The following is a 15264-nucleotide window of genomic DNA, read 5'->3' on the forward strand; positions in this document are numbered from 1 at the left end:
TTAAATTATGGGTCAATTCAATTCTCCATTTTTGAAAGACTGTGCTGGACTGATTTATGCTGGACTGATTTACCTTTGATAATAGTAAAGCTTCCCACCCTTCCCCCACCCCAAACAAGCTTTATCTACTGCTGCTTTTCACTTATGGCCGAATTAAATTTGGTGACAAAACTTCTTTGACATTAATTTCTTTTAACTTTCTTTAAGAAACTCAGCATAATTTTTACTTTCACATGATCTTTTTTGGGAAAAACACCAAAATCCTTTACTTTTCTGCCCTCCTTCCCATTGTCTCCCACCAAGTTGGGAGGTTTTGTCTTCTATATTAGGCCTAAATTGGGAATGTTGCTCAATGCTATTCAGGAACATTAGCTCACCTGCTAGAACCTAAACTACAAAAAGCAAAACACATCATCGGCTAGTATCTTCTGGTTCTAATGTTAGTGTTGCTGGCTGTTCCCCTGAATCCACTTCTACTCTGCAAGCCTGTGAACCCCTCATTTTGGGCTGTTTGCAATCTCTTGCTCTCCCACTTGGAGGTGGAGCTCGGCTAGGATGCATTTCTAAGAAGAATTGCTGCCTTAATTCCTCCCCATCACTTCACAGCTTGTCAGCGGGACCTAAGCAATAAAAAGATCAATAAGAAAACAAATCCCACCTTATTAGGTCCTGTTTGATCTTAAACCCCCACCATTCAAGATTGCAGCTACCTAATACTGGCATGAACAACAGGCAATAAATTAGATAAGCACATAGAAGAAAAAATGGATGTGCAAAGGCTAAAATATTCGAGATCCTTAAATGTGGTCAGTGAGCTAAACACAGGGCACTGGTTTATTTTCCTTCTGTAACCTTTTACCCCCTACACTCTGTTCTCCCTGCAACTAGACAAATATTTTTGTTCAATGAATATTTTCAAAGTACTACTTTTCAACTAGCGATGACTTTATTTCTTTTGTATACTGGGGTTTTGTTTCTCACACTCAATGTTAAAGTAGCTAAAGTATGCTAAAGACAGCAAATGCAAGACCTAGGAGTAGCCTTGCCACAATCCATCAGCTGTGATAATATCAAGATGAATATATTGTCAGGAACCTGTATGTAGCATTTCATTTATCCTACTCCCTCCCCTTAGAGTGGCTCCACCAGGGATTACATTATTATTCAAGCTTCCTGGACTCACTCCAAATGCAGATTGCAACTACAATTCAAAGGGAAACTTATAAAAGGTGATAGGAAATAGACCTCTGTGGAATTTTTTTTAAAAAAATTAACCTTTTCAGAGTTTAATTCCATCCTATATACCCATAAATAGATCAGCTTTCAGAAACTAAAACTAATCCTATAGTAATAACACAAAGCTCAATTTCTCATTCCCTACTATCATTAATATTGCTTTAAAAATCACAAGACATCTCTTCGACTTCTTAAGCTTTGTAATTCATTTCTGTACACCAATTCAAGAAAACTCATTAATTTAGGTGGCCTTTTTGCAGTATATCTGAGGCTTGCAAATATTTGGAACTTTTACGTTAGGTCAGAGTTTAAGAAAAAAAATTAACTTCTTATTTTCAGAAGGGATTTATGAATGTAGAAAATGGTTTTGACAGTAACTTGTTTATGTTCTCTAATTCAAAAAAAAAGAAAAAAAAGAAAAGAAAAGAAAAAGAAAAAGGCTACACAGAATATATGAAGTGAAAACTGAAGGGAAAAAAAAAAACAGAAAGGTTTTATACAAATGATGGGTATATTTTTCAAGGAAGAAAAAAAATCTTGTTACCTCAACATTTTTTTCCCTACACCCAGCTTCAACATTCCAGTCAAATGTAGGATGAAAGAGCTTTGATTTGGGAGAAAACAAAATCCTTTGAAACACTAAGCAACATAAGATCTGTGCAATTATTTTACCTATACTTACCCCCCTGTGCTCTACTCTCCAATCACTAGATGGGCCGAGATGCTGTTTCCATTGAGCTGGGTTTACAATTAGCCTTATACAAGGGAAACTTCAAAGGCTGCTCAATAGGTATTTTCCGTTCTTCATTAGAACTCATAAACGTATAACCTGCACATAAACAAGTCACTCCACCTAATTAAATGGAATCTATTCATCTCTATTAAAAATTTAGAAGTGCTGCCTGAGTATAAACATGTCATCTGAGAAAGGGGGGAGGGAGACCCTTGAAATATCCCTGAATAACCAGCTGACTCTCCTTTAAGCAAAGACATGTTAATAATAGCACAGATGCACATAAATTTTTCTAATTATTTTATTATCAGTAAAGATTGTTTAAATGTAAAGAATTTCATTGTTGGCAATTATGCCCGCAAGTATTATCTGTCTACTAAGGAAAAGCAGCGCAGGGCTTTGATTGACTTCAGAGACCAGCAGAGAATTTTCCTCACTCTCTTTTTCAACTATCTGTGTCCTGGGAGAGGTAAGGCCATATTTTCTCTGAGTTGTGTCGATATTGGAGGATGGGTTTGTTTGGTAGGATTTCTAATCACAAAGCTGGACTTAGAACTCCTAGGACGATAATCCATACAAGCTTCACTTTGGAAATGGAAACATTCCTAAAGTGTTTTGAATTGGCCTGTTGCTAAAGGTAGAAAAGGTTTTTAAACTCTGCCCGCTTTTTGGAAATTGATGAAGATATTATAAAGCACTCTCAAAAAAAAGTCTCTTTTCATAAAGTCTGAAACAATACCCATAGCACCGGTGTGTTAAGACCAGCCAGAAATTAAAGCCTATAAATGTTTGAGGAGGCATGTGCAGACTTTTGAGCTGTGAGATGTTTTGTTAGAGCGCTCTCTTGTGGCCAAATGCCATCAACACAATTTCTGTTCTAAATTTTTTTTTAAAGGACACATTTGCCAAGCCACGATAGCATCATTTTGACAAAAATAAGCTTCTTGTTAGATTTTGGATACCCTCCTCTTCTCCAAAAGCATGTTAAACTGCATTGTGTGAGGACTCCCCGACAGGCTCAGGTAGGGTTTTCTCAATATTCCCAGGCAGACCTCTTCCAGTCAGTGTCACTTTGATAAATGCAACGAAGGTCAACCAAAGCCCTTGGGAAGTCTGTCACCATTACTTAAAGAATGCAGATTATTTTAAATTAAGAGCAGTAAAAGCTGCAGAGGCTGAGAATTAGCTCTTGTTTTAGTCCTTTGCTCCTTTCCTAACTGGAGAAACAATCATTGTTCCCCCTTTATATGACCTAGAAAACTGTAGAGGGGTATGTACCACTCAGATATAGGTTTATCAGGGAACATGTCCTCCTTTCAGAGAATCTCACCTTCACTAAGAGTAAAAGATGAAGTGAAGTCATCCTTGTTTGTCATGTGATGTCTCCCCCCCTTCTCTCCTTGAAACTCCAGATTTCTTAACACAGGACAAATATCCCTGGTTTGCCATCCTCCCATTTTCACTTTAGAATTTACAAACACAGGGCCTGACTGGTGGTGCAAGGGGTTAAGAAGCAACCTATGAAGTTATCCGCAGCCACTGCAGCACAAGTTCGATCCCCAGTTGGCCAGGGGGCAATCTACATGGCGCAGGAGACTTCTTCTGACCCGCCCGCTGCTCCCCTCAGCAGTGTACTTCAGTAAATCTGCCTGTTCTGTTCCCCACTCTGTCTCTGGTGAATCCTCTCACCCCCCACACCGCTGGCCTGTACCCCAGTTCTTGTATGCATAAATAATCTTTAAAAAAAAAGAATTTACAACCACATAAATTCTCCACATTAGTTATTAATTTTTTTTTCTCCTACTAATCTATTGATGTCAATTTGTTCATCCGTCTAGCTTAAGAAAAACCCAGAAGGTAGGATTTTCCCTTATGCCTTGACAGGATTCACTCAAGCAAACAGGCATGTATGAGAGTTGTTAAATGTTAGAGAGCTCAAACATGTGTACACACATACACACACTCATTAAATGCAAAAGCAAAGCAATGTTCCTTATAACCTGGGAACAGAGAAAGTCGTCTTCATGAAATCACATCCCTCTCCAAATAGCCTTCACCTGACCACGAAAGAGATGTTTTCTTTCCCCAGTTGTTGCAACAGGAATTTTGTTGCTGCTTTGAGGCGGGAACACGATGAGGGAGACAACAGTTGTGGAGCTTGTTTGTAAGGCAAGGCTCAGCTATTTGAGCAGAAGTTCTTGTGCCATTTATTGAAAGCATGCAGGCTAGTAAAAGTCAATCATGTGACAATGGTATGAGGGATAAGGTCCAGAGGGTGGCATTGGAATAGGGGACAAAGTTTTACAAGGAACAGAGAAGGGGACACCGTGACCATATGTCAAGAGACATTTGCGTCAGCCTATGTGCTGATGTTATCACAGGCAGAGTTATCCTGAGACCACCATGGAGATAGTCACGTAATCAGGTCAACGGTGGCGTAAGCATCCCCGGGCCTGCCTCGTGAATGTGGGCTATTCTCCGTAGGTAGTCAAGCAGGAATGCTCTGTTGTGACTTGCAGATAGCAAAGAGGTCACAGTTGCCCATAAGTGGCCAGCTCATAGGAACCCACACCCAGTATCATTACCTCAGTCAGATATCCATGGCATGTGGTGGTTGGATAGCTCCAGGCTGGGTGGATAATGTCACCCATCACTGCCCAAGAGAAAATGTCTTAAAATGCAACAGGTAGAGTGACCCATCTGCAAAGATAACATACATCCCTGGAGGAGCAAGGGATCAGCTGCCCAAGTCCTTGAGTAAAAAGTATGACTTTTCTCTGATACCTCCTCCAAAAGAGCTGCAGGAGTTCAAATGAGGATAAAAATATTGAGGGGAATAATTATATTCAAGTATTTGCATATTTGTTAACACTTCAACAAAAGCCATTTCTACGGCTTCAGGATGGTCTTCACTAAAAATAAGTATCTTTGTGACAAGGTCTACCTTTGACTAGAAAACCTGGGTGAAGAAGGATTGAAAAATGAGGACTCCACTTTGACACATCAAATTTCAGGTATTAAAGTACCAACTTCACTTTGACACGTCAACTTTCAGCTATTAAAGTACATTTCAAACTTGTTATTTTACAAACTTAAAAATAAAAGCCAAATGATGTATCGGGATTTCCCCAAGGTCTTATGATAAAAGGCAGCAAACTTGGGACTAGAAGAGAGTATCTCAGATGTAACTAGCATAATCTGTCTTCCTTGACCCCCAACTTGCTGAAAAGTTTTCTGACATCCAGTTCTGTGGCCTGGCCTAGGGTCCGTAATATGGCTCAATGGCCTCTGAACTACTACTAAAACTTCTGTCCTGCTACAAACTGGGCTGTCCTTGTCTTTCCTCACAATTATAAATAAATGACAACCATACTGTTTAAAACAAGACGAGTACCAATTTAAAACCACAACCAAACTCAGTATAACACTCAATACAAAACTTCCTCCCTGCAAATTTCTGGAATTCCATTCCATGTAGGTTCTCCACTGTAGGGCTTGTTTGTCAAACCTCTTATACATAATAGAATTAACTATGTAAAGGAACTGATAATGTGTCATTTTTCAATTATAAATGCCAATTTTAGTACCCCTCCATGTCTGACTTTGTAGGGTATTAGGAAATTCCCTTTAGTCATTTATTAAATAAAAGTCCATGGATTTATTCACTGTAGGTAAAAAAACTGAAGAGAGGTCCTGGGTCAGCCGCCTTCAGTTGATACACTACATGTAGATCTGTACACATGCAGAACAGTTCGTGGAGTTGGTGGAATGCCAACATCTGAGGGGTTTGCAGTAGTAACAGGGACCCCCCACAAGATGGCACTCTTCTTTTTTAACTCATTGTAAGTAAAAAAAAAAAAAAAAAAAAATGGTTTTCACAAAGTCCATAAGAAATGGGATTGTGAAAAATGTGGCTGATTTTATATACTATCATGTTTGACGAAGTAACATGCATAACAATTATAAAAATTTGTCCCCCATCCCCAACACATACACTTCTTGAGGACAAGGTATGTGATGACAGACTCCTGCCTGATTCCCCCAAGGCCTGGAGGAGAGGCGTATGGACAGTACTCTCAGAATGCCAGCACTTGTGAAAAAGTCTCTCTGTGTGTGCGTGTGTGTGTTTTGCATTATACTGTGTTTTTCCTAAAAGGTGAATTGTTTCTTATAAATATGTTAATAGGAGTTTTCTATTTTCAAAACTAAAGTAGGGCCTCTCTGGTGGCCTAGGGGTTAAGTCTCAGCGCTATCACCACTATGGCCTGAGTTTGATCCCCAGCCAGGAAGTTAACCCACATATGGCACAACAGACCTCTCCTGTCTCCTCTGCAGTTTCCCTCAGCAGTGTATTTCAGTCAATCCACCTGTTCTGCTTCCCATTCTGTCTCTGGTTAATCACCTCTACCTCTCTCTCTCTCTCTCTCTGTCTCTCTCTCTCTCTCTCTCTGTCTCTCTCTCTCTCTCTCTCTCTCACACACACACACACACACACACACACACACATCTCTGGCCTACACCCCAGTTCTTCTATGCAAAAAAGAGTTAAAATAAAAGAAGTATTCCTATAAAAAAAACAAAAGTAGAGGCTCTCCAACTACCCATGCATCATCTATAAACACCCCTCCTGAAGTGACTTCATAGTCTCTGACACACTCACACACAGCAGTTCCTATCCTATCCTTGTGAAATGACATCTGTAGTTCTCTTCAGTTGGCAACAGACATAATCTGATTAGGCAGAAAGATGGCTGAACAGAAAATAATGTGTGAAGGGTATCAGAAGAATGATCGCAGTGGCGGAGCTAAAGTTCTCAAAGCTTGCTTTCACAGTACTCTATTCCGCAAACTGAACAGAAATATTTTGCTAATTGAAAAAATATATATTGGTTCTTCAAATAATGCGGCCAGAAGAACTGATGTCCATATGCAAAGATGAACCTAGACACACCCAAAATTAATAATTACCCCAAAATTAACTTACAGGCCTACATGTGAAATCAAAACTATAAAGACCTCTTGGAAAAAATCTACATGGCCTTGAGTCTGGTGATGAATTGTTAAATACAACCCCAATGGTATAGTCTATGAAAGAAAAAAAAAAATTGGTAAACTAAACTTCATTAACACTTCTCTATGGAAGGCACTGTTACAGAATGAAAAGACAAGCTACAGACTAGAAGAAAATATTTACAAATATACATATGAGAAGGGGTTTATATCCAAAATATGAAAGAACCCTTGAAAGTCATCGACACCAAAAAAAAAATTAAAAAAGGGCAAAAGATAACGAACAGACACCTCACCAAAGAAAAAATTCAAATGGCAAATAAACACGCGAAAAGGTGCTCTACACTATTTGTCATGAGGAAATTGCCAATGAAAATAACAATGAGATATATTTTATATATACAACATAACTACTAGAATGACTACATCTAAAAAAAATTAACAATATTGAAGGTGATAAGGACGAGGAACAACAGAAATGCTCATTCACTGCTGGTGGGAATGCAAAACAGCAGAGTCACTTTGGAATACAGTTCGGCAGTGTCTTACAAAACTAAGCACAATCTTACCATAAGACCCAGCAATGTACAACAAGGTATTCATCCAAATTAGCTGAAATGTATGCCCCCCCCCCACACAGAGAAAAATCTGCATAGATATTTACAGCAGCTTAATTAATAATCACCCAAAACAGGAAGCAACCAAAATGTCCTTTCTCAGGTAAATTAACAGAGTACATCCATATACTGGAATATCACCCAGTGACAACCAGAGACAAGCTAATATGCCACTAAAAAACAAGGATGAATGTTAAATGCATATGGCTAGATGAAAGAAATCAGTCTGAAAAAGCTACCTGTAGTTATGATTCCACTTGTAAGACATTCTGAAACGGCACAACTCTAAAGCTGGTAATAGGTCAATGGTTGCCAGAAACTGGAGGTGGGTAAGGTTGAGCAGGTGAAATGCAGTGGATTTGGAAGCAGGTGAAACTGTTTTGTGTGCTTCCATAAGCTAGATGTAAAAAGAAAAACAATTTTAGGAGGAAGGGGTTCTCAGAATGGAACAGAAAATATGATACAAATGTGTGAAAGAACACTGAAGAGGGTGGGGAAATGGTGCTAATCTAAGTAACTTTGGAAATGATTAGAATCTGTTACACTAAAGGAAACATATATAGTACTGCATTCTAGTTGATAAAGTTGTTTTCCCTGGGAGATATAGGTCAATAATTTTGATATTGCTATACACATAATCTGTAATTAAACAATTAAGAAAATGGATGACAGATGGTAGGAAATGGGTTTCTGCAGGGTAAGGTAAAAGTATCAGGCTTTTCTGCCCTCCTGCCATTAGGATAGATGACGGACCCCTGTGGTCCAGAATGCATGCCTGATGGCGGACACCTGGAGTAGGGTGTGGGCATATGTAGATGGGATTCACCTGAGCTAAGACTGGGCTTTTAAGGGCAGCGTCATGGGGACGCCAGCAGAAGAGAAGCAAGAGAAGCAGCAGAACCACGAGAGAGCAGATCACCAGAAAGCCCAGACAGAGTGAAGACTTGCTGGGGACTGGGAGGCCTACCAACCTCTCGGCCCCCCAGAACCCCTGCCTGCTGTATACCTGGTAAATCCCAATAAAAGACTGAAAAGCCACCCAGGGCTCCAGGACTCTGACTCCTCCCTTACACCGTCTGCTGGGATCATAGAAAACGTGCCCTGTGCCCATTCCTGCCCCTACAGTTTCTCATAAACATGCTGGAGTGCAAGTTTGTAGATGGGTATATGATCCATGTAGTAAGGGATTAGTGTGGAGAGAGCAGTATGAATTCATGTTTAGCTTAAAACGGACACAAAGGGTTACATATAGAAAAATTTACAGATACATGTATATACACAAACTAGTGTATACACATATATTTCCTTGCTCTTTCAGCTAAGAGGACCTAGAAGCAATGACATTCCACTGTGTGCCAGATAGTGATTTCTGATACCATTCTCCAGTGAAAGTAAAAAGCTCCTTAGAGAGATGGAAGATTCTGGGATTGGGGCAGGAAATAAGTAAAATGAGACTGGAGCATCATGTAGTGTCAGAAAATAAAGTACAAAAAAAAAAAAAAAAAACACCTCCAAGCCGATGTGTCTCAAAGGACACAGGAACCAACTGAAACTCCAAAGCTGGAACAATTTGAGCAACAAAGTATAGCAATACTGGATTATAACCCAAAGAATAAAATAAAATCCATGAGTTTCTAAATGACTGAATAAATAAATGGGCAAAAGAGACAAATTCTATGTGCAGAAGTCCAATAACCTCCGTAGATACTTCATCCTTGAAGAGGTGGGCTACAGCTCCCACTACTTAAATGTGTACTAGTGACGTCCTTCCACAGAGGAGAGCACAGAAACCGGAGAAATAACTGTAAGAGTAGAAACCTGACAAACACTGCCTCAGCCAGGTGATCAACATTAACAGCAATAAGTCACGTTGTTAAGATGATGGTAAAGGCGTTTCTATAGTCCTCTTCCAAAAATATATCATCCAATCTAATCATGAGGAAAACAGCAGACAAATGCCAAATTGAGGTACATTTTACCAAAAAAAAAAAAAAAGTTATTTCCTAGAAGGAATTTGTGTAAATTTTTGAGACACGGAACTTGCAGACTGCTAAGAATAAGCCAACAGGCCACAATGTAGTCACTTCTGCTAAGTCCCTTGTCCCCAGACCAACACTGACTTCGTTCTGGCGCTTCCAGCAATGGACTCATCACTCAACCGCGCATCTCTGCTCATGACCACTTACGTCAAATCTGCTTCAGAGACGCCAGCAGCAGCAGCAGCAGCCCCTAAAGGAGAGGCACCTAGGCCGACATGACCAGCTCACCTGGTGAGCGAGTATGAAGTCGTTCCTGGCTCCGTTAAGCTTCTATTTTGTAAAGTTGCCCAGAACTCCTCTCTCTCTGCTAGATAGAATGTTTCCCAATAGGAATTGTATTTTACTTCAAAAAAAAAAAACCCTAATATGCTTCCGTTTATCGCTTGCGGCCCCAGAAGTCAGGAGCACCCGGCGGCGCAGGTACCTGTTCGCCCCCTTGAGCGCGCCGCTTCTCGCCGCTTCTCGCCGCTTCTCGCCGCTTCTCGCCGCTTCTCGCCGCTTCTCGCCGCTCCGCGGCCCCGGGAAGTCACAGCTGTAACTTTGCGACACAGTTTTAGGCTTGCGCGCCTTCGCCCTGAGCGTTTTTTCTGGTTTGGGCCCAGAAACTGGCCCTGGTCCGTCAGGTCCCACTTGGAAACTGGACCCGGTCCGAGTTAAAAAACGGAACCGAGTCTTCAGTACAACTGGGCCTGATTAAGCAGAATGGTTCCGGTGTGAAACCTCGGGTACATAATACTTGGTTTTAAGGTTGAACCAACAGGTTAGCCTTAGCAGAGATGATCGTGAATTACAGTGGCCGCAGTGGGGAATTTTGAATCACCTTAGGTTAAGTTTATTCATTTCGAGGTGCCCTTGGAGAAGAAGGGTCTCAGTCAGGTGCTCGCTATGAAAGGAAGAAGGAAAATTCTTTTTCCTCCGCTATTTCTGGTGACCAGGAGCCCTCCTCTTTTTATTTTTTTGAAGATTTATTTTTGCACACAAGAACCGGGGTACAGGCCAGAGGTGTGGGGGGGGGGGTGAGAGGACTCACCAGAGACGGAGTGGGGAACAGAATAGGCAGACTGACTGAAATACACTGCTGAGGGGAGCAGTGGGCAAGACAGGAGAGGTCTGCTGCACCATGTGGATAGTTCCCTGGCTGGCCTGGGGATCGAACTCGTGCTGCAGAGACTAGGACAGCCTCACAGTGCTGCGCTTAACCCCCTGCGCCACCAGGGAGGCCCAGGAGGCCTGCTCTTTGAGACAACCCAGACAAACCTCCATCTTCTTGAACTAGACTTTAAGAAAAATAAAAAGTCAGTTAGCTCTGTTTGGGGGGGGGCCAAGAAAAGTCAGACATTCATTTGAACATTTATTTATTTTTCTTGAGGCGGGAAAAGAAAAACGACCATTTCTTTCTTCATTAACTTACTATCAAGGAAATAAGAGCTAATTCTTGAACAGGTTGCTAGGCCAACCCATTAACAGTGATTGGATGGAGATTGGGTTCCAGATGATCTCCATCTTCTTTGTACTTTTCTATATTTTTCAACTTTCTACAACGATTAAGTATTCCTCTATAAGTCAGGGGGAAATATCCTTCTCCCCCCCCCCCAAAAAAAAATCTGCTTTAAACATTGCTTCACGCAGAAATCTTGAGCCCAGCCACCCATGTCTTCCTCTGTCATGGGACGTATCACTTGCTAGAGTCAGTGTTGCCTTGTTCTTCAAATCCCCAGTGCTTAGTTCAGTTACCAGCACATACTAGACATGTCTACTGAAAAATAAGGCATGGCCTCTCCTGGTGGCACAACAGGTTGAGCGCAGCACTGTGAAGCTATCCGTGGCCTCTGCAGCGTGGGTTTGATTCCCTGCTGGCCAGGGAGCAACCCACATGGCGGGACAGACCTCTCCTGTCTCACCCGTTGCTCCCTTCAGCAGTGCTTTCGGTCCGTCTGCCTGTTCTGCTCCCCGCTCTGGCTCTGGTGAATCCTCTCACCCTCCTGCACCTCTGACCTGTACCCCAGGTGGGTTGCGAAGCTGCCCGCAGCCTTTGCAGCGCCGGTTCGATACCCAGCTGCTGGGCGAGGGTCCCACATGGCGCGCAGACCTCTCCTGCCGCCCGCTGCTCCCCTCAGCAGTGTATTTCCGTCCTGCCTGTTCTGCTCCACGCTCTGGCTCTGGTGAATTCTCTCACATAACCCCCCCCCCGCCCCCGCGCTTCTGACTATACCAAGTGCTTGTATAAATAAATAAATCTTTAAAAAAAATAAGGCAATGAATGAATATATGACAGCGGCTCAATATTACTTGCTCAACTCAACTTCATAGTTGGGAAGATTCAACTTGTCTTCATCTACTATTTAAAAAAAACAGCCACCTCACAGCCAGGTTCCTTGGGCATAATGTCTTTTCTGGTTTGTTTCTTTCAGTAGAAAAATGGTGGTTCAACTACAGATCAATGAGTGGGGGAGGGGGGACTGTTGATGATCCTAAGTACCTGCCTCATGTATTCACTGTGATTTAGCATCCAAGAAAGTCCTCTGGTACCCCAACCATTCTGCATCTCCTGACTCCTCTTACTCTTTTAAGAGAACAAAGCTTTCATCCCAGAGAGAGCCACAGTAAGATTTAAACAACATCCCACAGATCCTGAAAGAAGTGAGAGGGTCTGCCGAGACCAGGAAGAGAAGTTTGGAGAACTATCTTTGATCAGTTCCAATTTTGCCCAGAGCTTACCTAGATTTTAGACTACATATGGAGTATTAAAATTGGAAATTTGGGGTTTGAATTTCTATAAAGCCTAAATAAAGTGGCTTCTGGTTCACTTTCCCCTTACCCTCTACTGTGGAGAGCAAGAGTGAACAGCCTGATTAGGGACGCATCTCTGGGAACAGCACAAATGCAAAAGAGGACTTGCAAAGGGGGAAAGTGTGCTTTTCTGTTTTAGGAAACCTGCTGACATAGGGAATGCTTCTGTTTTTCTGCAGAGATGCTGCCTTCCGTGGACAAAATTCAGCCACAATCAAGCTAATTGAATGCACAAATGTAATATTTTTCCAGGGCACCTCCAATTTAATGCTTGATGAAATCGTGTCTTTCGCATATATTTACAAAAGCTTTTCTTCATCCAGAAATGTCTGTTAAAATTGCTTATAGATGCTGAGATAGCAAATCACTCTTCTAATGTAATGAGATAAGTCATCTCTATAAACTTTGCTTGCTCAAATGTACTCGCATAAAAGAAATCAGGCTACAGGCTTTTTTCAATAAATAGAATGAACAACTAGAACTTGATGGCTGTAGCATGTTCTGCCTCATTGCTAAGGGATGTTTAAAATTGCTCCCTCTCTCTCACACACAGCAGAGTTTTCATTTTGGTAGTTGATGGAAAAAGGAGGTCAAATAAACTGATGTGGAAAAGCAGCCAAAGCCGTTTGTCAAAACGTGAGGAGAAGCCTGAAGATTGGAGTCATTTAAAGACTGAAAATTGATTTAAAAGATTTCTGTCCTCAAATCATTTTTCTTGCTAAATGTAGCCACTTTGTGAGCCTGGTTTTCCCTGCTTTAGCTATCTTTACTAATAATTTACACCATAGCAACTTCACATACTAGGAAGATTCACATGCCCAACCATGAGCCTAGTAAAGGGGTGCAAAGTTCAAGAGTCCATGGAAAAGATGAGGCCTGGTGGGGCTTACCCATCTGTTTCCACAGAAGATTTGTCTTCTTAATCTGAAATCCAACTCTGTGACAAAGGTCTAATAGGCCGTCACACACACCTAGGCTCACTATATAAGGTCAGCATGTATTGCTACTCAGGTGATGCACTGCACAACTCCAGAGGCAATACCATTCACTTAGGCTACAGTGAAGGGTGATGTCTGGAGTTGTGTGGTGTAACATTTCTGCCCAACCCCACCACACAAGGCAGAGAAAAAATAATACGCCTGCTTGTTCACTCTTTGGTTGGTAAATTTCCATAAATACAGCATTGAACTGTATTAGAGGCACTACATTGCCTTTAAATCCCTCAAAAAATAAAAAATCAAAGTTCTTATGAGTTTACAAAATATTAAAACCTGCCTTGTGCCCTTTTCCTTCTCTTTGCAAAGTAAAACTGGGAGAATATTCAAATCTCCAGATGGTTCTCTTTACTTCAAGAAACAGTTTGGACAGCTTGACTGAGGACAGGCTAGAATCCAAAAGAATATGAGACCAAATTGCAAATGCCCTTTGTTAGTTTTGGAAAACGCTAGACAACCATTGTTCTATACAGGGAAGAGACAGCTGGCAGCCTTTGGAATGGTTTTCCAGGAGCCTCTCTTTTCCAATCTGCTCTTTGGACTTCCCTCATGCCTGCTGGAGGAACCCAAACAGCCAGATGAGCAGTCAGGCTGCCCTGGACACTGTGGGAGCAGAAGCCTGCTCACAGCACTGCACAGACTTGCCTTCACCTTCTAACACCTTTCACTTGCCCCCAGAAACCCATGGTAATAAAGTCTAAATACTTCCTGAAACACTGCTCCTGACAGTCTCCCCTTAATCAATTCTGAGTTCAACACTATTGTGTAAGGTTAAATAGAAATGTCCTGTTTCTGACACAGTTCCTTGAACTTTGCCCCAAGCACACGGAAAAGTATATTTTGGAATTTAGGGCATCAATTCTAAAATGTATGAAGGATACACTTCCTTTTATGAGGCTTCCTCTAAAAGAAAGCTGTCAGCTGATTCAGACAGGTGAGTCCTAGAGATTTAGGCAAGATGTTATAAATTTCTGTAAATCATTAGAAACATTTGTTAAAAGAGTCCCCTCCCCCTTATCCCATTCCCATTTTGAAGCCACCACAGATGCTTATTTTCACCTAATTTATCTGTAGGAAAATGAGCAGATGAGGGGCCACTCTGGGATTTTCCTCCCACAGGTTCCTCATCCCCTGGGCATACAGCACCACCCTGGGCATACAGCAGAACTCTCTATTACAATGAAATGTTCCCTACCTGAGCAGTCGGATATGCTGCTGCTAGCCCCAGTGGACATAGAGCATGTGAAACGTGAACAGCACATCTGAGGAGCAGAATTTGAAATTTCATTTCATTTAAATTAACTCCAATGTAAATCACCATTTCTGACTACCATACAGCACAGTTCTAGAGCATTCTTTCTCCAGGGGACAGCCTTACCAACTGAACACAACCTTTAAATGTGTTTGATTTTTAAACAATTAAATTGAAAGGCAGCTCAACAAAGTGTTGCTGTCTAAAGTAAAAACTCCATTTATTTATCTGTTTATGACACAGTACACAAGATGCAAAGTGTTTCACATCATAGTTTCCTCTTCCAGCTCCTTGGAATGGTCATTTCATTGTCTAAAAGGAGAGACTAGACAAGAAAAGGCAGGCAATCTTCGGCTACTAAAATAAGGAGGGGGGCAATGCTAAGATGATCTTCACGGGGAGAGGCACAGGGGCTGTTAGCATAAGCTGATTTTTCTAGCTCTGTTAGCTGGAAGCCTAGAACACCACTCCTGGAGGCTCGAGCTGCCTTGGCTTCAATCATCCCCACCGCACAGGTACAGCAGCGCCTTCTGGTAGTCGCCCTTGGTGTCTTGCTACAAATGGCCAAGGAGAAAAAAGAAATTCACTATCAG

General features: G+C 41.6%; 1 protein-coding gene across 1 annotated transcript in view; it reads right to left on the reverse strand.

Annotated features, from left to right (window-relative positions):
- Positions 1 to 14874: 14874 nt before the first annotated feature.
- Positions 14875 to 15264, reverse strand: part of ANXA2 (annexin A2) — a 42886-nt gene continuing 42496 nt past the window's right edge. Inside the window, exon 13 of the mRNA XM_037502610.2 lies at positions 14875 to 15225. Coding sequence (XP_037358507.1) covers positions 15166 to 15225 — 60 coding nt within the window. The 3' untranslated portion in view covers positions 14875 to 15165. The remainder of the gene's footprint in view (positions 15226 to 15264) is intronic.

This window comes from Talpa occidentalis, unplaced genomic scaffold, assembly GCF_014898055.3.
Source record: "Talpa occidentalis isolate TD23 unplaced genomic scaffold, MPIMG_talOcc4v2.1 talOcc4.11, whole genome shotgun sequence".
Lineage (NCBI taxonomy): Eukaryota > Metazoa > Chordata > Mammalia > Eulipotyphla > Talpidae > Talpa > Talpa occidentalis.